General features: G+C 40.6%; 1 protein-coding gene across 1 annotated transcript; it reads right to left on the minus strand.

Annotated features, from left to right (window-relative positions):
• Positions 1–13: 13 nt before the first annotated feature.
• Positions 14–26,397, minus strand: rab2a (RAB2A, member RAS oncogene family). The gene is made up of 8 exons (XM_018695899.2): positions 26,177–26,397; positions 18,805–18,876; positions 17,622–17,689; positions 15,597–15,679; positions 14,732–14,824; positions 12,907–13,018; positions 5,671–5,739; positions 14–2,671 (listed from the first exon to the last, which is right to left on the minus strand). The coding sequence occupies exons 1-8, from the start codon at positions 26,220–26,222 to the stop codon at positions 2,576–2,578; spliced, it is 639 nt and encodes a 212-aa protein (XP_018551415.1). The 5' UTR covers positions 26,223–26,397; the 3' UTR covers positions 14–2,575.
• Positions 26,398–27,989: the final 1,592 nt, after the last annotated feature.

Consider the following 27,989-nt stretch of genomic DNA (forward strand, 5'->3'; position numbering starts at 1 on the left):
TCAAAATGACATGTTTAGAGTTTAGAATGTTTTATTATAGTTTATTGTGATAGCATTTTCATTTTTTCATTTTTTTAGGTTTTATTTTTTCCAAAGAACAAACACAGCAAATAATGTTGAGGAGGAGGAGAGGCAGGAAGAGAGGGGAAGAGCGAGAGAGGAGGGCCACATAGATAAGATAGATAGATCAATCCATAGATAGATAGATAGATAGATAGATGCGTCAATTTGGCTTTATCCTCCCCCTGTAATCCCTCTGGGTCCACACACACACACACATGCACGCACACACGCACACCCACACACGCACACACACAACATGTTGCTTTACAAAGAATAATCATCATCAGAATAAGATTAACTGTCTGAATATATCTAGGAATTAAAAAAAAAAAAGAGAGAAAAATAAGGAACACACAGATTCACTCACACTGCTGTGAAATCCAATAACTCCCTACAGTGATACAGTTAGCCTGGAGAGCAAACAGCTAGGATAGACAGACATATATGTATGCATCATCTACGTATGCATGCATATACTGTATGCAGGTTGGGTGTGTGTGCACATGGAGAGGGTGGGAAGAAAATAATGCTCACACCTGCCTTTGAATTCATCTGAAATGCCCCAATTCATACACAAAATTCAAACTAGGCCCGTTTCTATGACTTTACATGTCTCTCTATGTGTGGATATATGTATGTGTAATGCACGGTCATCTAGCTAGTTAGTGGTAAAATGCCTATCTGCAGACAAAGGGCCAGTCTGAGTCATTTTAGCAGCTGTCCAGATCTCTCAGGGGGGTGGAGTTAAGGCAGACAGCTGATCTCAGGTCAGATTTTAGGGGCTTGGTGGATTTTTATTTTTTTTTTGAGGGGGTGGGGTAAAACACAGGAAAACATTAATTTGGCATTAAAAATGTGTACAGAGTGAATGTTACCACACTGAGAAAGAGAAGAAGAAAGGGGGATGAGAGGGAGGGAGGAATCATACGTAACTGAAGAAGTAAAATATGATCATAACAGTAAAATGGCGCCTATTACATCATTGATCTCGAAGCAAAAAACGTCGCAGCAGTCATCAATCAAGCTCTGAACAGTATACACTACGTATATCTGCCAGCTAATTCATGGTAAAAATATTAAGCTTGCTTAAATGGGAAATGGCTTGACATTTTCAGCTGGAGTCCGTTCTCCACCAGGGACCTCTAATGCCTCTGCACGCTCACGTTGTTAACACCCTGTTATCATTCATACTCATCATTTAAAAGAAAGGGCACCTCCAACCCTAATGTAACAGGGTGGCTCAGTACCCTTGGGTTTAAATGAGAACAGTTCAAAATGGTAAAAAAGCTGCTTGGAGGTCCAAAACAGTCTCTTTTCCAGCCCCTGGTAAAGACAGAACTAGACCACAACGGCATGCCAAGCTTCACCCTGAACAGCCAAAACAGCTACAGAAACCTGAAGAGCCATATATACATAGAAATAAGCCTGATAAATACAGTTTACAATAATAAAAAAAAAAGGTTTTGATTTCCAATCTGTTTTCCTTTTATTTTTTAATTTCATAATGGCAGCCACTGATCTCAACATCCCTCAATGTTTCTTTAACTGTCCTGCCTGTCTTCTGAATTAGTTCTGAAAAGGATCTATTTTAACACTCCACAGTTTGGTCTTTTATTCCCTCCCCAGACAATTTAAAACACTTTTTAAGCCACAACCAGTTTGTAGTGTTCATTAAATACAAATCATCTGCAAGTCAACGAAAAGGACACAAAGACTGAGAGAGAACAAAATAACATGATGAAAAACAGGGAGAAGATGCACAAAATGACATAATTTGCACATTGTCTCATGGACAGAAAATACAAAGTGACTTGAATGCCTCCTACATTTTACACACTGACATACTGGAATACCTATATCATCCCTATACACATAGGCACAGCACGAAAACTGACTCAACATGTAGAGACATGTCCTGCTGTCAACATGCTGTGTAATTTTCCTTTAAAAACATGTACAAACGTGTGTGTTTAATCACTACCCACAATCCTGTCTCTATCCGGACAAAGCCAACTCACTGTCAACTCACTGAAAATATAGGTCTTTATGATTCTGAGGTACTGAAATATCCCAACAACATCCTCATGAATTTAGACGCATGGATGTCTTTAAATAAAAAGATTAAAACCTGTTTATCAAACAAAAAAAAAGGTCAACTGTAAAACTTGAGAATTTGGTCGGTATATCTGCAGGTGGAGCTGACTCTATCCTCGTGAGACTGTAGGAAGTCAGGCTGAGAGAATGCAGCCTCCAGTCAAGAGACTGGAGACGAGAAAGACATGGCTGAAGGACAGGGAGAGAAAGACACAGAGAGGGAGGGATGGATGGATGAGAGAATGGAGCAAAAGAGAGAGAGAGAGAGAGAGAGAGAGAGAGAGAGACAGAGAGAGAGAGAGGGGTTAACAAACTGTTAGTGAGCCTGGACAGTTCTGTAGAAATGCAAGGAAGGGTCAGGGAGGGCGAGGAGGAGGAGGAAGGGTGGGGGTCGTAGGAGGAGGTGTGTTCTGGAGCTTCAGCAGCAGCCCCCTCCAGCCTGTTGGCCTCCCTGACTACCGGACAGTGTGGAGTTGGTGGTAGGGTGCTGGGGTCCAATCTTAATACCATTAGCCTGTGTGGAGACAGAGACAGGGACAGAGGGAGAAACTGGTTAAAAACATCATCAAAGAAAATAACACAATGCTTCAAGTCTCTGCTACAATATTATTCATGTGTCCAGAATGACCATTCAGAAAACAGAGATAATGACAGTACATTTACTGATACGATAAGAAGAACGAGTTACTTAACTAAGTAACTCATGACAGACTGAAAACATGTTTTTAAAAAGTAGTTTATAAACTCATTCACCACTCAGTCTGCATGTCAGGACAAAGACCAGGACATGAAGTCCAAGAAGCTCTCTGTAGACCTCTGTGATTAATCTGCAGTGATCAGGACAAGAGTATAAAGGCATTTCTAAAGCTCTGAGTGTTCCCAGGAGCACAGTGGTCTCAGGAACTGTGAGACTGGAACCAGGACTCATCCTAGAGTCCGTCCAACCAAACTGTGGGCCTCAACTTGTTTTTATTGTGGGACTCCTTCAGTGTTCATCGTTCAGACGATTTTTACTGGGAGCTGAATTAACCACAGAGATCTCCTCTCTAAAATAAAGGACTAAGCAATTAAAACCTTTAAAAAACAATAAATAAAAAAGTGTAACGTTACAAATCAGTGTTTCTCTGTAATGCTGTTGAGGGACAGGATGTCAAGAGGGGCTGTGAGAGCAGCTGTTTGTTCAGCTTGTTTCTCTGATTACTGAAGAACCAGACATCCGCTGACAAAAATCCTTCATCAGGCTTAAGATTACAGTTTAAACGTTTTTTTTTTCTTTTTTCTGAAGTGATGGCAACGTGACTTGTAACAGTAACAAAGTAGAAGGCTAAGAATATTTGAATGTCCAGTCATGTGGCTGACCTTTTCCACGGTAGGAGCTTAACAATCTGTAACCAGTTGTATCCTTTGACATTGACTCTGCTTTTGTTCTGATTTCTTCATATCATTTAAGTAGAGGTGATGAATAATGTCCATTTTGATTATTAGTTTGTTGTATCTTGTTTGATTTTTATCCCAAACACAGAGTGTATTTCTCATGCCAAGAAAAAAAAGTGATTCTATTCTGTGACTAAATAAAGAAAGAGTGAAGAATGAGTGTGTCATTGCTTTCATGGTGAGATAAACACTGCACAGTGCCTGTAGGGGCTCCTATTAGATCACATCATAGAGGAAGCAACAGGTGCTGCTGCGCTGCACAAAGGCAAAGGAAACACCAGCAGCACACAAGGACATGAGGGAAAAAAGAAAAGCACATATAAAAGAATGGAGAGAGCGGGAGAGAGAGAGGCAAGTGGGTGGTAGAGAGACACAGTTCTTTCAACACTCTCCCCCCTCATCCCTTCAGCTGGAGTTCTCCCCCTCTCTCTCTCTCTGTTTGTACTGTGCTGCTCACTTTCCCTCTCTGTGTTTCATCATCTCTCTCTCTCTCTCTCTCTCTCTCTCCAGCACACTGTCAGCCTCGCTCGCTGCTCGCTCTCTCTCTCTCTCTGCCTCTGTATATATTTATCTCTCTCCCTCTCTGTGTAACTCCCCGTCCTACACTCAGTAGCAGTAGTGCCTCTGGGAAACACCGTATGCCTTTAAATCACATTTATTGAGCTAAGGCCATGTGTGTGTCTGAGTATGTGTGTGTGTGAGTGTTTTCTCACAGTGGCTGCCAACATTTCTGGTAGGGCTTCCCTCTCCCTCTCCCTCTCTCTCTCTCAGCCAGTCAGCTGATGTGGTTTGGCCAGCAGGCCCGCCGTCTTCACTCCATCTTACTAAGAACAGAAATACTCTGGACAGCTAACCCCAGCCCTGCCTGACTTACCATTTGGACCAATAATAGTAGATTAATATCTAAGGTAAATTTGGGCCCATGAATCTACCATGGCCAGCTGGAGTTCACACAGAAACAGGAAATGCATACTTGGATTTGTCAGTAATTTAGTCTTGAGTGAGCTGGACACACAGACAGCAGCTCACAGACATGGACAGGGCTGAACACAGAGTGAGGAGAAGTCGTGGTTCATAGGGTCATAAATTTTGGGCCACAGACATGGGCAGATGACAAATGTATGTCATGTGGACCTTCATGGACACTACTGACACTCCAGAAACATAAATTATAATTTTATGCTAAGTGTGTGTGTCTTTCTCTGGTTCCACTGCTGTTTTTCTTCTCTCCAGAGTGGATTAATCTGGCAGCACAGCAGTGTGTTTTAGTCTGGATGAAGAAAACAGAGCTTTTGGACACCTGAATGCATCAGCGCCTGAAATACACATCACCTGGTTAACAGGTAGCATTTGTGAGCTGCAATCAAATCTTCTAACACACTGATTCATGCTTGCTCAGCTGTTTGACAGCAGGAACAGAGATCTGACGTGTGATACAAAGTTTAGCTGTTTGAGGAAACAAATTCAGGCGTTGCCTTTCATGAGAAGCAGCTGAGAATATGAATGTGGACACGTTCTCACATGTAAACTGCATTTTCAGATTTAATAGTGTTAATGTGGAAGCAGTCTGTCCAACACTTCTACTTGATGACAGGTTAGGTGTCCTGACTGCCTGAATAGCTGCTTCTCTAAGAAGATGGCCATCTGGTTGACTGGATAGCAAACTTACTGACTGGCTGGATAGGCAGCTTACAGACTGACTGGCTGGCTGACTTGTTTGTTTTCTTACTGAATGACTGAGAGCTTGTGGGATGTGTGGAATTTATGAGCTGGCAGATGCTGAGAGAGGGGGAGGGAGGGGGAGAGAGAAATAATGTGGAGAGTGGAAAATAGAGCAGGTGAGAGGAGCTGCACAGGGAGTTTTGCTTGGCTGGAGTCAAAGGAAGTAGAGAGGAGGGTTTTTTCCCCTCTTTTTGACGGGAGAGGGAGCGTGGCAAACCACACACACTGCCGGAAAGCAACGCTGAGGAGAAAGAAGAGAACAAAGACTGGAAGAGGGGAGAATATGTCCTAAAAAAAGAGCAAAAACTGAGAATTTGGGTAGGAAGGAAAGGGGGGGGGGGGGAGAGTGTGTCTCACCTCATTGTTGATATCAAACACTCCCTCCTGGATCTTCTCATAGATCTCCTTGGCTGTGTTGATGAAAGCCTGAGATGGAGACAGGAAGTGAGAAAGACAGAGAGAGAAGAGATTTAATTCATATTTGCATGTGTAAGTGAGACTGTCCTGCTCTGAGGAAAATGGTTTTACAAAGAAGCCAACGTGTCATTACCATACAAAACTGACTCAATCCAAGTTTCAGACGAAGAAGAAACGCAGCTTGGCTTTGACCTCCACAGAGGCTTCAGAAAGTATTCAGACCCCTTCACTTTCTGTGTTGTAAACTGTGTTGTTGATTTTATTTTAAATAGATAAAACTGCATTTTGTCCATCTATCTTCACCCAATAATCCACAATGACAAAGTGAAGAAATGATTTCAGGAGTTTTTTTTTTTTTTTTTTTCAAATTCACTAAGCATCAAAGACTGAGGTCTGAGTCTTTGCTGTGGCACTTCAAAATGTGGTCAGGTGCATCCTGTTAGTTCAGATCTTTGTTGAGATGTGCTGAGTCCATCTGTGGCAAATTGAATTTATTGGGAGATAGTTTAGAGAGGCTTACACCCGTGTATATAAGGTCCCACTACTCAACACTGCATGTCAGGAAAAAGACCAGGACATGAAGTCCAAGGAGCTCTCTGTAGACCTGGTGAGCTATAGATCAGGGCATGGGTACAAAACCATTTCTTAAGGTTGGAGTATTGAGAGGGTACCTGATACAGACTACAGCAAAAAAAACATCTCTACCAAAGATAAAACCAAACCTACGTCCATACTTACTAGTTAATGGCCATGTTCAGTCTAGGTTCACCACGATGTAGCTAAAATGTTTGGTATGGACAGAGAACCTGAGCTACATATGCACATGATGTTTAGTACTTATCACACTATAATAGATCACTATCTAATAATTCGTTTTGTCTGTGTTTCTCTGCTGCTTTGACAGGATCTTCAGTAGAAAATCATTATTTTCACTGCACTGGGTGAAATGTTCACATTTAAAAAGGTAATTTGACAGTATAGACATGTCATGTTGTTTTCACACAGACTCAACTGTACAAGCACAGTCATGTTGACTTAATGACGCATTTACTAAAGTGACCAAAGTATTGTTGAAGTGGAAATGTTTTCAAATAGTTATCTCTATCATGCAAAAATAACTGGTAGAATGAGAATCTCGAAACTCAGTGACATGTTTGGCAAAACTACACATTTATTACGAGCTCTGTCTAAACAGTTGCTTTGGATTGTGGAGGATCTCTGGCTTACAACAGCAGGGGCCTGCCGCTGCCTCATGGCACAAGGGCACATTTGACCCTGGCCGTGGCAACGTCATGGGCATTGTTTAGGGGAGTATCTGTGAATGATATCTGAGCTGCAGTCAGTGGGTCATTGCTGCACGCTTCTGCTTGGTTTTACCATTTGGATGTGACATCTGCTTCAGTGGCTAATGCTGTCCTCTCTGTTGGGTCTGTGATGCACTTATGTGCTAGAGGTTTGACACCAGTTCTGTGGTTGCTCTGCGGGGCATGAATATACGTCCTATACTTTATGTGTTATACTAAGTGAATGGACTGAAAGGGAGCGAAATGTTTAACTACTGTTCGCTGACGGGGAGGAACGAGGTACAACACTTGGTTCCCTTGCAGCTGTCGAACTGAGGGATGATCATGTTGACAGATGTTTATAGGTGCAGGTGGGGCCTCACATACACCATCACAGGTCATCTGCCTTGAAGGCGTGACTAGCGGTGTCTTCAGTCAGGCCACATGGGGGCATGATATCCCATTCTTTATGAGTTGTACCTCGTTCCTTTTCTTCAGGGAACAGTAGTAGTAATAGTATTAGTAGTAGTAGTCGTAGTAGTTGAGTAATGTACAGCAGTATGGTGTGGTGTGGCTGTGCTGACGCTAGTCTGTTTTGAATATATTGTTTAGTCACAATTGCAATTATCGGTTAGTCAAGGTGCTATGAAATTCATTACACAGAATCTTGAAACTTGTAATGATAAAAATGTGAACTGAACTGATTAATTTTCCACACAGGCTTTAAAAAGACAGGATGATGTAACTGAAGACCTTGTTAAAAGATGCAGAGACCCTTTAGAGCAGATGTACTTCTTCTAGTCAACAGTTACTACGACAATAGGATCTGAGCAGAACACACCCACACCCACACTCACACTCTCACCCACACACACACTTATATGTGTGGCTAACAGGCGTGAGGATCAGAGATGTCAGAATAAAGTGGAATTAAGCTCCCTGAGCAACTAGCCTGTGACTGTGGTATCTCTGCATCTGTCTCCAGAGACAGGCTCTTAATGTTTGTGTCTCAAGGGTCTAAACTCGAGAGCAACTGGGATGATATGAACTCAGATCACACACTTCAGTCTGTGGACAAACAATAAATTAACACATCCAATTGCCTCCACACACACACACACACTCGCGTTTTTAGGCCAAAAAAATGAGTGTTCTGTAAGTGGAGTCGTTCAGAACTGAAAATATGTCCTGAACTCATATCTGACACCCTGTCGGAAATAGACTCCTGTCCTGTTAACTCTGTCCTATTTCCTTCCTTCAACATATCATGGCATCCCTTGTTCCTTCACATCTTCTTATATTTCCTCTTCTGAGTAGAGATAAGACGATACACAATTTTATTACCCGTCGCGATAGAAAATGCTCACAATACGTTGATGTAGTGAATTTTCATCATCAGGATAATCGTGAATCAGGATAATCATTAATATCCTCACGAGTGACTTAAAAAAAGTGGCCTAGCCAACATACAGTCCGGTATTAATGTATTCTGAATTGCCACAAGGGGGAGCTACATCTTTGCAGGGTGGATTCCAAAACAAAGGACTCCAGGTAAAATTAACTAACGTTACTGTCAGTTACTTAATGTACCAAGTGTTGGTTTAGTTGACTAACGTTGACTTTTGTTATGTTATAATTCTGTTGCGTGTTGTGAATGTTATATAACATTTTGGTCACCAGTGAATTAAACTAATGTTAGTTATGTAGCGAAACAGTAAATAGCTCTGCTGTCTAAGACCAGAGCGGAGCTGCGGTCTCTGGCAAATTGACTGCAGTTTATTACAGTTTTTCCTTTAACTTTAACAGTTACATTACTTTGGCCACAGCCTATAAAATACAGTTCAAATCAATTAGAAGTTATTTAAATCCATCTTCTTGCTTGACCTAGCCTGTTGTAAGACGAAGTATAGAGTTGTTGTTTTTATTTATTTTCCTTCATACTTGCAGGGAGACCTCATGATTATTAATTAAAGACTGTCTGATTGGTTTTCATTAAAAAGGATGTTCACTAAAGAAAAGATGTGTCTATCTGCGATGCAGTAAAATACTCATATTATAATATATATATATATAATACAAAATGTAATGTAAAGTGATTTCAGTGTTTTGAGCGTTTTAAGAGCTTAAAGCTTATTTTCATGATTATCGCAAAATATCATTAATCACAATTATTGTGCAGAATGATCGTGACGTGAAATTTCATATTGTCCATACCTACTTCTGAGTTAACTGAAGTATTAAGATCAGATATGTATAGATTTTAAAGATGGGTAGAAATGAAAGGAAGAGAGAAAACTGAGGTAGTTAACATGTAAAACATGTGGAGAAGAAGAGAAAATATTTAAAGAATAGTAAGGCAGAGAAGACAGAGAAGGTAAGTAACAAAAAAAGGAAAGAGGAGTAAAATATAAAACAAAAAATGAGATCAGTGAAAAATTAAAGAACAAAAACAGAGGAAAAGGAAAAGAGAAATAAAAGAAACAACGAGAAACACGTAGAGGGTGAGAATAGGATCTCTGGGAAGTAAGTAGAGGAAGGGATGAGATGATGAGAAGATGAGAAGATGCTTACAGGAATCTCTCTCTCTAAGGACCATCCCATCAGCCCTAGTGTCCACCCACAGACTCTCATGACAAACCCAGTGCACTGATTGGCTGCTGGATGTCGCTGGAGGTAGGGTGGAGGTTATGAATATGTATGAACTATAACTGGTTGATATACTGCTGGAGAAAGGGACATGATGGATAAGAGGGAGGAGGAGGGGAGGAAGCAACTCAGGGAGAGAGGAATGGAGGAGGGCAGGAAGACATGGAGGAGAAAGGGGAAGAAGACACGTTGTGGTGGGAGGAAGAAATGGATGGACAATAGGAGGGGGGAGGTGAGCGAGGATGGGAGGGCAGTAAAGAGGAAATGATGGACGTCAAGGGATGAGAGGGGATGGAGTGAGGAGAGATCAGGGGAGGGGAGGAGAGGAGCTGTATCAGGAGGATTCAGAGGACACTAATGAGACAAATTAATCATACCACACACACACACCACACACACACACACACACACACCACACACACCACACACACACCACACACACACCTCCCCCCTCATCTTAACCCCACAGAGAGCTCTACTCAACAGCGGTGTGGGGGTGTGATTTTGCATGATATAGGGCAGGGAAGAGGGTAGAAAAAAAAATCTGTGTAAACACACACGCGCGCACACACACGCACACAAGCACACACACACACTGTGGTGCCCTTGGCTAGCACGCTGTGCTGTGTAGGATGGGATTATTTATGTGACTGGATAAGTGAGAAAGGGGTCCCCGAGGACAACACATGCATTCATTACACACAACACCACCAGGGGTGTGTCTCTGCGAGAGGTGGAGCAGTGTGCTGCCTGTGCTAACTAGCGATCGGCTGATTAATCTGGTCAATCTCTGGCATTCTGAGATAGACTGCCATTGGCTGATGCTTGCGCTCAAAAGGTAGATAAATAAAAATGTCTGCAGACATGTCTGTGGGTAGCCTTGTCAGTGTGGCCACAGTGGAACAATGAGAGCACTCCCCCTTGTGTCAATTTCACCATTTTACAATAAAGATACTTTGAACTTTAAATGGCAGTGAGCAATGTTATTTTTAATGTGCTTAGGTTGGCTATTTGGCTTGTAACCCAATCCGTCAACAAACACACAAAAATGTGCTTCAGGACAGTCTAAACCAGGTAAGGCTGAGCGATATATCAATCATTTGATTAATTCAAGGTTTTGTCTCTGATCAATCTGAAAATGCTTAAACCACAAAACTGAGGTTAATGCTTCCTCTGCTGTCTCTCAAATGCCAGTGCCCGTTACGACAGTAACGTATGCTCTTGTTGTCTCCTTGGAGACACCTGCACATCTGAGCTTTGCTCATCAATAACAAGCTTAAGTAATGGCAGCTAGAGCTGCTGAAGATGATGTAATAATACCAAAGAAAGGCAGTCATGTTATCTCAGTGACGTAGAAATGGTTTGGTTTTATGAAGTCCGACGTGGAACAGACCACTGTGCTGGGTAAAGTTTGTAAAAACGCCATGTTTCCTGTACACTGGCTCTACTTGGGCGGCCCACAGCACCCAGACAGGCAAAATCACTCAGCTTCAACTTAGGTTAATCTGACATTACAACACTTTATTTCACTCTTCTCAAACTAATATTTGAGGATATTAGAGAATATTAGAGGCTTCTCTGTTTGTTGATATTGCATCTATAGTTTGAATTAAGAAAAGATTACACTACAATAGTGACTAGTGAAAGTTAAAAAGACCATGCTTGGTCTCATTCATCTCAACTTTGTTCACTAGTCAAGACTGTAATGTGGTATTTGTCATTTAATGTGTACAGGCTACTATTTCATTCATAACACACATCCAGGAACACATCATCAAGTGTTCTGATCTGTTGTAAATGGACTAACAGTGCTATTTAGTGTGTTGTTTGTAGAGCATTGCACTTTGAGAGCACCTCAGTGATGAGGAAGATCAGGGCTGTGGCTGCCACTGAGGCTGATTTTCAGTAGGATTCACCAAGTTAAATAGAATGCAATTTAATACCTGCTTCATGGTCATATGGGCCTCAGTCAGGTTTGAGTAATTCCCAGTAATATATAATCATCACTAATGAGATAATTCATAATAAAACATAATAAAATAATGTTGCCTGGACCCAGATTAGCAGCAGAAAATGGGCAGACGAGTTAAAGAAAAATGATTCATTCATTTCAGTTCATATAAGTCTTTGCTAATACTGGAACTTGCCCATTATGAGACAATAAACCTGACTACTGTAGCTAGCAGTAGAGACAGTGTTTGCTACAGATGTGAAACTGCACCAAAAAGGAGCAAACAGCCTTTTTTACCCACAATCATAACAACCTCACTTTACTTCATAAAAGTCATACAAAAAAAACAGTCAGCCACAAGAAAATACACTGTGCTGAAAATTCTAATATATATTCAATTATTTTTAAGACTTTTCAAGACCTGCAGATAATCTGAGGATACTGTGTCCTCTGTATCGTCTCTGGGAATCTGTGGTTTTAGCAAATGGAGGGGGAGTTTTACCACCACCATAAATATTACCAAAATGAAAACCTTAAAGCTTAAAATGAAGTCAGCTATGTTTGAGACTTATGTTTGAAAATGTGTCTGTTTCTGGCAAAAACAAGTGAGGCTGTATTAAAAGGCAAAAGTACTACATACTAACATTGGCAGGCTCACACCCTCAAAATGACAAGGCTACACAGCTAATGCTTGGCAGGTTTAATGTTAACATGTTAACCATCTTAGTTTGGTAATTAGGAGTGGAGAAATATTGACCTGATGGTAGCACTAGAACAAAAGTCACAAGATCATCAAAGAATTCCATCCCACCATTAGAATTCACAGTCACTACTACTACTACTCTCATCATATCAAAGGTGGATGAGAGTGATTGGAACAGATCTCATTCTTACAATACATGGATCTAACTTTCCATAACCTTCCTCAGTGATCTGTTTTAGGCAAAACACCATCCAGGCCTTCAGAGGTCACTTCCTGATATATTCAAAGATTTATTACAGTCCTCAGAGGATTAATTCTATGCTTGCATTGTGCTCCAAACAGACTGACAACTAACTCCAGCTACAGATGTCTACAGGCAGTACTGATATCTGTGAAACAGTAGATAATATGTGTGAAAGTTTGGTGTGGCCCTTCTCACAAGGAAAGATTTATATGTGAGGAAAAAGCTGCTGGCATTAGTGTTGGCCTGCAAGAAGTAGATTATATTTAAGACAGATTTTCAAACAACTTGTTGCTTTTTAAATGTTGCCTGCATCAGAGTGTGTGTGTGTGTGTGTGTGTGTATGTATTACCTCCTCTACATTAGAGGCAGTCTTGGCTGAGGTCTCCATGAATATGAGGCCGTGTTCTCTGGCAAATGCTTCACCTTCTTCTTTCTTCACCTCTCTCCTTGACTCCAGGTCACTAAAAACACACATTTGTAGAAGAAGTTAACTTAAGGCAGGATTCACTGGAGCTCTGTAATATAAAAGACCTGTTTTCTCTTACGTGTTACAGCAGGATCCAAGCTTCATTTCACGGTGACAGCAGGTGAAGATGACTCACTATTTGTTGTTTTGACTCTAAACCTATTTCTATGGGCCTCTGCCCTCTGCTGCTGGCTGGCTAACCACTCCATGTAAACTGAATGTTGATGCCTGTTTCCTAACTTAATTCTTATTCTAACATTAGTCTTGTGAAAAGGCTGAGCCTAAACACTGACAGATGTATAACTCAGCCTGGTAGTTTTAGTTTCAAGGTGTTGTCAACAACAGCACTTTTAGACATAACCTGTAGATTTTTTCTTCCATAGCACGGTTATGTAACCTCTGGTACAGCGTGAGCTTTAAGTTTTTGACAATAACCAGCTGAGGTTTGTTGCAGAAGTGAACTTCCTCATTTAAATTTGAAAATAGTATGTATAAACCAAAGCAGATGTACAGTGGCTTCACAAAGGATTCACACCCCTTCACTTTTGATTTCATTCTAAATAGATAAAACATTTTTGTTCATTAATCTATACTCAATAACCCATAACAACTTTACAATCTACAGTTGCACATAAAATTACACACATAAAATGGTTTTTGTTTCACCATTTTCCTGTGAATCCTCCACAGGAAGTCTAAATCCAGTTCGGGAATGGCAGACTCCACCACCACCACTATAAATAGTAGCAAAAATCGGGTTTGATTCCACGAAAATCTTAAAGCGGTAGTGACAGTGTTTGCTACAGGTCTAAAGATTGATGAAAAGGACTGAAATAAATTGACAGGACAGAGTTTAGAAGGGCTCAGACCTGTGAATATAAGGTCCCACCACTCAGTCTGCATGTCAGGACAAAGACCAGGACATGAAGTCCAAGAAGCGCTCTGTAGACCTCTGTGATTAATCTGCAGTGATCAGGACAAGAGTATAAAGGCATTTCTAAAGCTCTGTGTTCCCAGGAGGTTCACAGTGGTCTCAGGAACTGTGAGACTGGAACCAGGACTCTTCCTAGAGTCCGTCCAACCAAACTGAGGAACTGGGAAAGAAGGGTTTTGGTCAGGGAGGAGACCAAGACCCCAACGGTGACTCTAGCAGAGACGACCATCTCAGCATCAATCAAAGTCCTGAGTTTACTTCTCTGAGAGATAGTTTTATTAAATTTGTGAGAATTCTGTTTCCATGTTTTCACTGTCACTGTGGGTTATTGAGCAGACTAATAGGTGAAAATGACAAGTCTATCCCTTTACAAATTAATAACGTGAAGTGTGAAGAAAGTGAAGGGTTTGAATATTTTCTGAAGCCACTGTAGCTTCAAAGTGTCTGCAACAGTTGACATCAACAGCACTCTTTTGTCATAGGTTTATCTTACACAATAGTATGCTATGCAACCTCAGCTACAGAAAAAAGTGTTGTGAATAATCAGCACAAGTTTGTTGCAGAGTTGAGTTCCTTATATAGATCTGGAAATACTGTGAGCACTAGCTATAGTGTGAAGACTAGATCCAGACATAAGCATGCCGGCTTGGCATTTACAGCAAAATGCTCTTCAACATCACTGACAGCTGCCACACAATGTTGGAGGTCAAACAGCATGTAAAGCAGGGTGCAGCCATCACAGCTTAATGTGTCTTGCGGCAAAAAAGACCTTACCTCTTGTTGCCAATGAGCATGATGACCATATTTGAGTTGGAATGTTGGCGAGCGTCCTCTAACCAGGTCGTCAAGTGGTTGAAGGTGTCCCTTCTGTTAAAACAAGCACAGATTCCTGGTTTCACTCTGATAAAACTGAAAACATCCCAGATAAAGCACCTGACTTTTGTAAAATGGAGAACTGACGTGCTTGTCACATCCTCTTGTAAAATGTACAACTATTTAGGCAGATATATTTGAACGTGCATTATCAGTTCTTTTTTTTTATTATTTTATTTATTGATCTATTTTTGTGCATTTCTTTTTCTTCAACAGGAAATAAGAGAAGAGAGATGGTTGACAACATGCAACAAATGTCCCATGCCAAACTTGGTCTGGGGACGTGTCCGTTACTGGTAGGTGGACCTGGACCTTATGTTATTTATAACAGAGACAAAAATGTTTAGAATTCGCTGCAGTATTGATCCAGAATGGTATACCCAGCACAGCACTCATGTGTTCTTTGTGTGTAATGTCAGTTGGTAAATGTTAACATGCTAACACACTAATCTAAGGTAGCAAACATGGTAAACATTGCTCAACATCTTAGCATTTAGCATTGTTATCATTAGCATGCTGATGTTGGCATTAGCTCAGAGCATCATTGTGCCTCACTAGCATGGCTGTGAATGTAGCCTAGTGATGAAGGTTGAAGGTTGAACAGGGGCATCTCTATGTTTTTAGGCTTTTGTCAGGAGACAGTCTCATCATAGCATCCCACTCCTCAATGTTCCTCAGCACAGCTTGGCCTCAGTGTGTGTGTGTGTGTGTGTGTGTGTGTGTGTGTGTGTGTGTGTGTGTAGGGGCCCGTCTGATTGGCTGTTACCTTGTGATGTCATAGACTAGCAGTGCTCCCGCAGCTCCTCTGTAGTAAGACCTGGTGATGGAACGGAACGACTCCTGACCAGCCTGCAGAAACACATACATATATTAATAAACAGAAATTGAAATCTGAATAATTGAAATGACCACAGACAACTGCTGATCCTTTGGTTTTCAGCCCTGATCCTGTTGGGAGTCTGACTCTGACTGAACAGGCCAGCATAGTCTCCCACCAGCCCAGGTTATCTGAGAGTCCAGAACACACAGTCTAGTCAGATACATGTTGTGTACCGGTCCTGATTATCTAGTGGAGTCCAGCTCCAGGTTTTCAGACAGCTGGGGAGAGGGCAGGACAGAGCAGACTCTGTAATTGGATACAATGGAGTTCTCTCTTTCTCTCTCCATCTATCTGTCACAATTCCTTTCTCTCTCTCTCTCTCTCTGTGCTCATGTGTCGACCCTCCCAGTTTTCCTATTTATGAACAACATGGCAGCTCACATTAACTGTAACGTTACATGGATTAAACCTGTAGCATCATACATGACAGTCTTCCCAGCTCATCCGGTCACCTTGTATGTTCACTCCCCTTCATTGTCTCACCTCCACCATCTATTCCTTGCATCACTCATCTTTTCATTCTCCTTTATGAATGCTCTGGCCTCCCCTCTCACTATCACCCCATTCACTATCTAGAATTCTTACCACCCCCCTGCCATGTCCATTCATCCTCTGTCTCTGACCGATGCACTATAACAATGTTGTCTGTGTTTCGTCAGGGCAAGAGTAGAAAACAAAACAGCACTCTATTCTAGCAGCTGCAGCCCTGCACTGCTCTGACCTCATCTGAAAAACCAGACAGACAGAAAGTCAGTCAGTCCACCAGTGAATCATTCAGCAAGTCAGAGGACCAGGCTGCCAGTTTGTCACTCTTTGTCAAGCAGTCACTCTGTTAGTCACACAACTAGTCAGGAACTGAGTCAGCCAGCAAGTTAGTTGGTCAGTTGAAATCCATTATGGTCAGTATTGTCAGCCAGAGGGCCAGTTAGCCAGCCGATCAAGGAACCAAACACCACGTCAAATGGCCACTCGAACAGTCAGCCAGTCATTCAGGGGGCAGTCGAGCAGCCAGTAATGCTATTAGTGAATAAATGATAAATAAGGGTGAAAGAGAGGGATCGCTGTGTCTGTCTGCCATCTGGCCTACATGCTTGTGTGTAGAAACACACACACACACACACACAGACAGACACACACTTATTCATATGACATGTGCAGCCTACACAGTAGTCCAACTGGTTCCTGTGACTTCTCATTTGGTGGTGGTGGTAGTGTAGTGCTGTCAGTCCAGTGAGCTTTTAACAGTCACTGAGCACAGCCGGTTGTCTTTATAACCAGCTAACCATCCTATACCAACATCAGGTGGAAGACCATTATCTAACAGGTAGGACAGAAAACCTGCAGAGGTCTGTGTTTTGAGAAGCTGGACTGACATCACTGTTTTCAGTCTTTTCTCTCTCAAGCAGGATTTGTAGTGGGGCTATGGCTCCACCTGCTGATCAGTTGCTTAACTGCATGCACAGGACACCATGTAAAGATGCACCTTAAAATCCCTAATGCCAAAGCATTACTCTCTTTTTCTCTTCCATGGACAAATCTCAGAATTTGGTATGCAGATGCTGATATAATTCAAATTAATATGGAGATAATTTGTTTCCACATAAAGAACCTTAAAGATAAAAAAAGAATCTGACCTGCTTTATCACATTTATCTGTTACAAGACTTTCAGGTCAACTCACTTCACTAACCTGAATTATTCAAATGCACTCAATATTTGAGCTGATTAATCTGAAACTTTTTATTTGTTTGAAAAGTAAAACAAACAGAAATAGAAAAAAAAAAAGTTAAAGATGCCTAATGCCTCCATGCAGAGACTTTAAATACACTTCAGGTGATTAAACCTTTTCTTCAGGTCACTTTACAGACACAGGAATATGCTGAGAAAATGAGGTGTATATAATATATATTACCGTATCCCAGATCTGCAGTTTGATCTGTTTGCCATCTATAGTGATCATCCTTGCTCCAAACTCCACACCTAGACACAAAGAGACACAGAAACATAAGAATGGGAGGTGGAGGATGTTATTCAAACTGTTGGAATAATGTACCATTAGAGATGTAACAATATCATTCATATAACAAAGTTCTATAATGTATGTCCAAACTGAGATGACATTAATTGTTGTGTATGTCAGTGGGTAGGAAGTGAAGACTGACAGACCCCTGTTTAGACAAACTAGTGTGTGTGTGTGTGTGTGTGTGTGTGTGTGTGTGTGTGTGTGTGTGTTTTGAAATATAATTTCTAATGGCCCATCACAGAGGAAAAGTATTAACTGAAGTTCCTGACAGCTGATTTGGTTATGTGTCTGCAAATAAACTCTTCACTTTATAACGTGTTGGATTGTCTGTCTATATAATTAATACATTTAATATATGCATGAAAAAGTCTGCCATAAACTCAAACTCTGATATATACAACATACACAATCCTGCTGAAAACAAACTCCCAACATGTCTTGAATGAAGTGTTAGTTACAATCTGCAGTCTTACTAAAATCATTCACCTATTGTAAGAGGGTAGAAAACTGGTGCAACTGGTCGGTACATGTCCAGCTCAGTGTTGACACAAACAAGTGTTTCATGTCATTACATTAGCAGGTCTGCATGCAGCTGCTTTACAAAGTTTATGTTGAACAACTAATCGAATCATTGTATCAACATCCACATGCAGCTATAGGAGAGTTATCTCTTTACTAATATTAATCTCTCTAACAAGACTGTGGTGAACTGTCCTGCTGATCTGACATAAAATTATCTTTAGCTGTGATAAAGGTTCACATACCAATATGTCACGGCTGAGAGGTGGGCAGCTCACTATAATACAGTACTACAGCAGTGATCTATTAATCCCAAAGGGAAACTGCAGTGTTGCATCAGCCACTTCACATAAATCATAACAACGAGGCAGGTAAAATACTTAACTATATAAAATTACTACAGGCTTAATAAAGTACAGAAACAAATAGAATAAAAAACCCTGGCTGCAGGTAAACACTGATGTTTATCTAAAATTACAATGATCTTTCATTTATTGAACATTAAAACATTTGTTGTGATGTTGTTGCATTAATGTTGGATGTGTTCTCTTACCAATGGTGAGGTCATGAACTGGCTGAAACCTCTTGTCTGTGAACTGTAGTAATAGACATGACTTCCCCACACCTGAAAAACAAACACATCATTAAAGAGTGTCTAATGCAGAAGATTATACACATACACACACACACGAACACACTCCAGATTCATTTTCAGAGGTGTCACATGTGTTGAGAATAAAACACAACACACACCACCATCATTATAAAATCAATTACATTTCCAAGCTCTGAACTCCCACACAGCACAGAGAGATACTCGTCTGTTTGTAAGTGACAACACTCTGCAGGACGTTAATAATTATTTCCTTATACATGCAATTAATTCTAGGTTAATATGGGGATATTGGAGTCATCATCCACTTCAAACAATCCCAGCAGGGAGCTTCCACACTACCTCTCCAACCGAGCATGAGTCAGCTCAGTTAACTTGAGCTAGCTGTTAACAAGCTAACTGACCAGCTGGCTTCTTTGTATGTGTGATGCCACGGTTGTTTTTCCAAAGGGTACTGGTGAATCTGCTCATTATAAACACTCTTCTAAGTATGAGTGCGGTTCTCCACGTTGCAGAATGCCACAGGTCCACAAACACTCAGATGCACTGAGATTACAGCCTTCAGTGTTTCATTAGTTTTAGTAAGTCAGTTTAAAAAAACAACAAAAAATGCAGCGGATCACTGGATTACAAAGTCAGATGATGATGCCTGCTAATTTAATTATACAATCACAACTAACTCTGATAGCATTATGACACTATGTGAGATGCTGTATGTCAACACACATGCAAGAACAAATACTCATTAGAGTCACACTGACAGTTGATGCTGAGGCAGCTCAGTGCAGCTTGTTTTAACCTTAGTGTTTATACTTATGCAGTGTATTCAAATTCCATACTGAACATTTTCATTTTCAGGATGCATGATATGATCATTTTTCTTGTTTGTATTTGCCAATAAAAGATCCATTCCTAATGAAAATCCAATGTAAGAGAAGGGTAAATCCACAGTGCTGTACAAACAGAATTCAGCAAGACTGTGACATTTGGTCATGGCCAACAAATTTCCAACATAGGGCTTGAATATGAACATTGGTACATCAGTACAAAAGCAGTGGGTTTGCAGCCTGCAAACATTTTGAGGTATTATTATTAATTGTTTTCAGTAATTTGTTAAGCAAACACCAAACATTTTCTGGTTTCAGCTTCTCAAAGGTGAGAATCTGCCATGTTTCTCTGTCATTAACAGAGTACTAGTCATAGTGGGGGGGGTAGCAACAACATAGAAGAGAAGAGAAGAGAAGAGAAGAGAAGAGAAGAGAAGAGGTTAATGAGGTGACCAGTAAGAGAGACTGACAGAGATTCAACAAGGTGACAGAGAGGGACATGGTCTTCCTTCTTCATGGTTTCCAAGGGTTACCACTGCCAGGCAGTGGTGGCGTTGCTAGGCAGGAGTTATATGACGATGATCACAAGAGATGGATGGAAGAACGAAGCGATCATGAGGAGAGCCGCTCTATAGAGGTGTTACAATCATGTTATCGTCACCTCCATCACACTTGTGCGTGTGGCTAACAGGCACCTGCTTACAATACACTCTTCTACCACTGATGCTCCACAGCAAACAGAGAGAACACAGAAACATCTGCTATATATTTCCAATTAGCTAAATTAGCCACAACACAAGAAATAGACAACAGCACAGCATAACGTCCTACTTTTAGCCAAGAGGTGACTGTTACACCTGTGGTAAACACTATCTATAGAAATCCCCAATCAAAGTCTGCTGTGTGGCTATGATCAGAATGAGAGGAGACCTATGTTTAAGACTATGCAAGACTGTTCCAAATCCTGTTTTTGGGCCCCTGGAGCTTCAGTAGCAACCAACACGGAATATTCAGTACTACTTAGAGCATTCAGGTGAGTTTTCATGGCTGCTGTTTCACCATGGTAGGCCAGTTTGTCATTCATCTATATTTACAGCCTGTATTTAGCAAGAATGAAACAAGTCTCTGAGCTCATTCCACAGCATCTCTGTTAGGTTAAGGTCTGGGCTCTGACTGGGCCACTTCAAAAGGTGGATTTCTTTGTTTGAAATCATCCTGTGGTAGATTTCCTGCTGAATGACTCAACTACATTTTTCTGACAAGATACACTGAGAGAATTGAGAGAGAGAGAGAGAGAGAGAGAGAGAGAGAGAGAGAGAGAGAGATAGCTGCATTAAACTTTGCATTTTTAGTATAGGATTTTCCATTGAAATGACTGAGCTCAGTGATCCAGTGATCCATGATGTACCTCAAATCTCTTAAAAACTGGGTCAAAGCAGAAAGTCTCTGGAAATTTACAGGCCATAGACAGTATTTCATAGAACTGTGTCTATTTTTGGAAGTTTAGCCATGCACAGAGACTATAATTTTCTGTTCAGAGTCGGGCAGTCTTTCTGCCAAACAGATCTGTGGACAGGCTGGCTTGGGGCCACTAAGAGAAAATCCAACCTAATAATTACTCAATAATTATTATTCCCAGGAATAATTTATGTATTATTTTAGGTAGCATAAAGTAGCCTACAATAAGTAGAGACTCCCATCTGGGAGTACGGGTACTCCTCTACTGCATTTAGCAGGGGGTACGTGGAAAATTGTGAAGTTAACCAGGTATTTTGAAAAAACTGAGAATATGATTGATTGAAAAGATAAAACCAAACACATGTTCAACATGTCATTAATTGTGCTCAAATAAAAAAAAACACTTTTGTATTTAAAAGAAAAATAACTACACAGTAGGATAATAAAATTGATGTAATCCTTACTGTCCTAACAAAATCAAGACATGATCAGTTTCTGAGCGACTTGAATCTACTGTAACACCTAGGAGTTAGTATACTAGCAAAAGAGTCAAAAGCTAAAGCTAAATGGACACATGGTCAAAACACCTTGTCTATGCTAATTCCAAGTGGCAGTAATACACTGGGGAAAAGAAGCAAGAGACTAAGACAAATCACCCACAGTTCCAGAATAACTAGGTCTAACATGTGCCACTACGGATCCATTGCAGCACACTATGTTTGCCATGAAGCCAGCCCATTTAGAGAGACTCCTGACCCCCAAACATCTGGGCAGTGTTAGTAAGAGAAATGCATTTGTCCAATGAATAGAAAGACCTCAAATCAAGCTAAAAGTCCCTCAATATTGTTGGCCAAGTGCTGGACAAACTGAAGCAGGCTGGTCACTCTGTAACCAAACTGACATGAACACATGTTTGCAGGGGATCCCATCTGACTGCCACTGTACAAAGAAAAGTCAGACATCAATGAGCATATTTTGTTCTGTAAGAAACTTGCAAATAAAACTACCTGTGACCACATTTTTCAAGTGATTGACAGGACAAGGAAAATGAAACAGCCATATATGTCATATATGCATGTATGGCACTGATAACAGGAAGCAGCGCATGACCTGCTCAGATATGTGAAAAAAGGTCAACCCTGACATCCAATGTATGACACAGTGAGTGGATTTATAAAGAGGGCCTGGATTAACTGTGGGAAAGGGAGTGTGAGGATGGAGATGTGAGCTGTTGCCCTCTCCTTTATGCTCATCTCATGTTGAGCTCCCACTTCAGTGAGGCTGGGACCAAGACTATAAAACTGCACTGGGTGAGGAACCCTTTCTGTGTGACTGAGACCAGCAGCAGCCTTCCTTCAGGCTGCAGGAACAACTGATTGATTTGTCCTCAGGTTAATAAGTGCTGAAGATGAGCAGCCTGATCACATTTGTGACCAGAACTGTCAAAATTCTTGGCAGGGAGGCAGGGTCAGATTTAGCCACTGTAGCAATACTCACTTCTAAGTGACAGTGTTTAATAAAATCAGTTTGTATGAACAAATCTGGAAGATGACTACATGGCGCCAGTGAAGACTGATAGGGCTGGTAAAAACACTAGTTCACCAGGATTAATCCCTCTATGCCCATGGCCAGTCTGACTCTGCTTTCAGCCATTTCTTCACTACTAAGCAGTCTGGGCTCTCTGCCTGTGGTAAATCTTCTTTCCAGCAGACTAGGTATGGTTTGGTGCATTGCTGCCTCCTACTGGTGTAGATACGTCACTGCACTTTAGATCTGTCAGGGCTCTACAGATGAGCACACGATAATCAAAATCCATTAGGTTGGGCAAATTCAAACCTTTAAAAATGAATCAGCATAACTGAGTGACATGTCATCATGTTGGCATGTCATCCTCATTCTCTGAGTGCAGTTGTAATGACTATGACAGATCTAAGCTAACTGGAGGAGCCAAATGATGGTATTTTCCACAAGTCCAGTTGGACAACTACCTAACCAAAATAACACCAGCATATTTCTGCACCACATCACACAGAGATCAAGAGAGTCAAGGTGTCCAGATCTTTGCACTGACTTTGTAATGAAGCATCAGATACCATTCATCTGGACCACCATGGAGACCAAATGTTTCTCTGGAGGCCACTGGTCTTATTTGCTTTGGTGTTCCATGACTTATAACAGTTACTAGGGTACAAACAGACACACCCAACTGAAATATGTCAGACTACTGTAGGCCATGACAGCACCAGATAACCAGGTAACACCTGGCTGTACAAAGTAACAACCTGTGAACCTCCATCAGTCTGCAGGATAAGGACCTTACAGTGCAAATGGAAAAACAACAACAACAAAAAAAAAAAGATAGAAATAAATTAATTTGTTTTCATAAAAGGGGCTTTCCAGACAAATTTCATTCCAAGTATCAATGATGATGTACATGCTAGATGGTCTATTCAATTTTAGTTAACTGCTAAGTACTATTAACTGTTCAAAATGATCAATTCTAATTTTTTTTATTATTATTATTTTGAATTATTTGAGGATTTTAGTCAATTATGATGGAAAATTCCAAAGATTTGTTTGTTACAGCTTCAAACATGTTCCTGCCAACATTTTATGGCCTGAACCTCCTCAAATTAAAAAATTAATTCAGTGATTAAAAGAGCCAGACTGACTGCTTGTTCAGGGTTAAATTACCCTTAGCAAACAATTAGACAGACAACATCACTGAACACGGTTTATCATCACCAGCTCTTATCATGCAGTCATATCTTAACACAGAATAATGCTCGTATAGACACTCTATAGGTTTGTTTCCTGCTTAATATGAACAGTATATTCATGTTCTATGGATGTGTAATTTCAACTAGTTTAAGTGTTGACAGAAATCATATTAGTCAATATTGGCAAACATCCTCCAACAAAACTGACTCCTTCAGATGTTTGCAGGTCTGCAGCTTTGGGTCTTATCATTTTAAAAGTTATAGCATTTGCCAGAATTATGGCTTGATTATTAACAACAACTTACCCCTCAGTTTGTTTAGACATTTTGTGCTCATGTAAAATAACTGACAATCTCATCTGGAATCTAACTAAGACTCTGTTACATCTGTTGAAAATAATGTTTCGTCTCATTTATTTATTTTTTTTAATATTTACTTGTTAGCTATATCTGAGTGTGTCTCTTTGGTCCAGTATGATTCGCAGCCAGACAGAGCACCGCCAACCACTGCTAGTTAAGCTACAGTAATATCAAAAACTGCCTCCTCTACACAAAGATAATATTCAGATTACTAGAAATTTACTGTAACCATGTTTTTGAGATAATTGAGATATGTAGTTATATCAATTATTGCTCCAAACCTGAAGTTATTAATAAATTAGGTAAGTCAGCTGGGTTTGTGTTTGGCAAAGTAAGGTTGGAAGCTTCCAGGGGTCACCTATAATGTCAATGGTTAAGTGCTGTTGTCAGTAACAATTTAAACATTAAAAAATACTGGATATATGCACATAATATCTCTTTAAGGGGCTTGTATGATACTGCTGCTTGTGAAGGCACTTCAGCACAAGAGGAGGGTATGGGATCTTCTGGCAATCTAAAATGACATTTAAGAGTAGATCAAATGCTACTGGTCACATACTGACCACAGTGTCACAGTTAATTCAGATTCATGACTGACACTGCAATGATCATTTCTACATTTTACTGAGAATCCTTTGAACCTGCCCAGGTCATACTTGACAGAAATTAGACAAACACACACTGCTTAGATGCACAGGGTACTATATGGAGTATTTTTGGTATAGGTAAACATGTAATTACGCTAGGACCTTGGCTGCAGCTCTCTTCAGCAGATGCTACAAGAGACAGACAGCAACAGCAGGCAAAACATGAACCTCTTTTGCAATAACACTGAAGTAAACATGCAGCCCACCAGTGATCATCCAAAATAACTTGACACATACACACTTACTGTGAATCTTTTCCCAACATGTTCTCAAACTTCTGCAATAATATTTTTTCTTGCTCTAATTTTCTGAACTAACAATGTAATAAACTGCATAACAAAATTTTTGATAATATTTTAATCATTGCTTCATTAACTGGAAACACGTGTTTGGGTCCTGTATATATATTTGACCCATGTTTTTGATTTAGGCTCTCCGTATTAACTCAACACAACACATTTCTTACTCTGCCGTTAAGCCTGTCATTATAATACAGCAGCATTTGAAATGCACCTGCTGCCACACTGCAAGCTAACAGGCCCCTCATCAGGACAGATAGCTGAAAATAAACAGATGACAACATTAACTAATAGTCCACCAGTTTTCCGCATAATGTCCTAGAGGTAATTAAAACCTACAATCCTGTAGAAAAACATTACCGGACAGGTAAGTCAACAAACAGTCAAATTCGTGGAACCGAAACATGGTCAGAAATAATAACTGCTCTACGCCATTTCAAGGAATATTGAAGGCTTTAGCTTGACGTTCTGGCCTTTTCTGTGAAGAGGCTCAACTAATGTACACTGCATTATTTGATGATGCATCCCTCACAAAAATAAATGGCTTTAATAATTACGTGTCTCATCTATCAGGATCTAAAGGAGCGTTAATCTGCAGTCGTGACAGCTGTTTGCCACCTATTTAGTGAAACAGCAAACGCTAGCTCGGCAGTTAGCTGAGCTAGTATTTGCTGTGGCTAACACCCCCACCCTCGACGCAAACGGACAAAAGGCCCAACATCCAACATCTATCTATCCAGTGTCAACAACTGCTACGTCAAAATCGCATAGGAAAAGCTTGTGTCATGGTGTCTGTGTATTTTATTTTGTCACTGTCAGGGTACTTTGTATATTATCCACATTTGTTAACGGTGAAGAATTGGAGCTGTCATCCCACTTCTTGCGTCTCTGCTTTTACCACGTCATTGGACCAACCAACACTGCGGAAATACTCCGCTAGCTAAGAGCTAAGAGCTAGCTGAATGCTAACTGGTAGTGTAGCTGGCACTTGCGGTAGCTTACCCGTGTCTCCGATGATGATGTATTTGAAGAGGTACGCATACGCCATGGCCTCTGCTTTGTACAGTCAGTTGTCTCGACCGTTACACCTTCGTTAAACCGACCGTGAACCGTGTGAAAAAGGTAGCTGGCAGCTTGTTAGCCTGATTTTCTCTCTCCGTGCTGAGGAAGGAACAATAAACAGCCAAAGCCTCAGCTCTACGTCACACGGTCCGCCCTCGCCACGCTACAATATGAGGCGTTCAGGGTATCCTCGGAAACTTTTGTATGTTTGAAAACGATGCACTTTACTAAAATACATATAGAGGAGTCGGTGGGTGTGTCATTTTTCATTCATAAACCAAACAGCTAATCTCAAATTTGAAATTATAATTCCACACTGTTTGTATTTGACAGAAAATATCAAACAAATATCTTGTTTACTGTTACAAGACAATTCTAAAGTCGTCTTGGCAGCCCCTCGCGGCTGCAACGTTCATTACAGCCCACAGTTCAAACATGAGAGATAAAACTGAAATTACTGAAGTCATCCCTTTTCCTCATTATTGTTTGCGTCGTGGGCTGCTGTTTGGCTTGGTGTGTCATTGTTAACCTACGTGTATTACGTGGTTAATACAAATACACATTTTATTCTTCTAAACTAACAGTGGCAGAAATCCGTTTTGAGTACAAATCTTTTCCCCCCAAATATAGTACTGGGTTACTTGTAATTTACTGTGCAGCTCTGTGGTCCAGAAACATGGAAAACATGCACTTAAAATTCAGCTGGACTTTTTGTTTGTTTGTTTTGTCTGTGTTGTTGTGTCTTCACTCTATTTGGTGCTAATTGGCAACTTCAGAGTTTTTACCAACACTTTCCCTGTAGTGATCATCATCACCACTGGTGTCAGAACAGACATCGAGGTGCAAATCATGAATCTCCTGTGGTCATGGTAGCTAATGTATGTTATCAGGAGTTAAAGTGGGCTGGAGCTCGCTGGAGCTGAGCTCTGCCTCCTGACATCCAGATCATATTTCACTATCACAGCAGAACCAATAGTCACACTTTTGGCCTGAAACATGATCTTTCAGACTGTTTCACAGTGACCAAACAAATATAGAATGTGGGCTCCTTTTTCTTTGATGTTATTAAATATCTGTTGACATCACACAGCAGCAAGGTCAATACATGTGTCTCCAAACTGAAAGAGGGGCCTGTGCAAAAGTTCTGCATGTGGCACAGCAGCACTAATTTCCTTAATTATTTAAATCTGATGAGGCATTGTGGTCTTATGGAGGCCTCATTAACCTCATGCTTTTCAGTGCAGCAAACATGTAGGCTAAGCCATTACACACACATTCCAGGTTTACACAGTGAAATCATTATATATATATATATATATATATATATATATATGTATATTAATATTAATATTGTTTTGATTTTTTTCTGCTGAGTCATTAATTATTAACTGTGAGCTTTGTGTTGTGCTTCTTAAATGCAACAATATTAGCAGTAGTGGCATTACTGAACACCTAGGTAAATAACTGTAGATACTGTAGTGTAGTGTAGCCTGTTTGCCTTCTGAAATAGTCAGTTTGAGTGTCTCAGAGAGCTCCACATCTGCCCTTAGAGAGAGGTTGTGGGTTTAGTAAGGTGAGAATTAAGAGGACCTGGTGGTTTGACATCTTCATCATCACAGACATCAGATATTTCTGAGAATGGGAGATGGCTAGTTTAATTCTCCCTTCACTGCCAAATAATGCATTTTTGTCTATCTTATGTCAAATTACTTTATTTATATCAACTTTTCACTCTACTACTTTCAAAGCTTCA

Source organism: Lates calcarifer, linkage group LG4, assembly GCF_001640805.2.
Source record: "Lates calcarifer isolate ASB-BC8 linkage group LG4, TLL_Latcal_v3, whole genome shotgun sequence".
Taxonomy (NCBI): domain Eukaryota; kingdom Metazoa; phylum Chordata; class Actinopteri; family Centropomidae; genus Lates; species Lates calcarifer.

Coding starts and splice junctions, on each gene's coding strand:
- rab2a (XM_018695899.2), bottom strand. CDS start 26,222: ATGGCGTATGCGTACCTCTTCAAATACATCATCATCGGAGACACGG. Junction 13,019..14,731: donor ATGCTCATTGGCAACAAGAG/GTAAGGTCTTTT, acceptor GTGTGTTTTTAG/TGACCTGGAGTCAAGGAGAG. Junction 5,740..12,906: donor CTGCCTCTAATGTAGAGGAG/GTAATACATACA, acceptor TCTCCATCTCAG/GCTTTCATCAACACAGCCAA.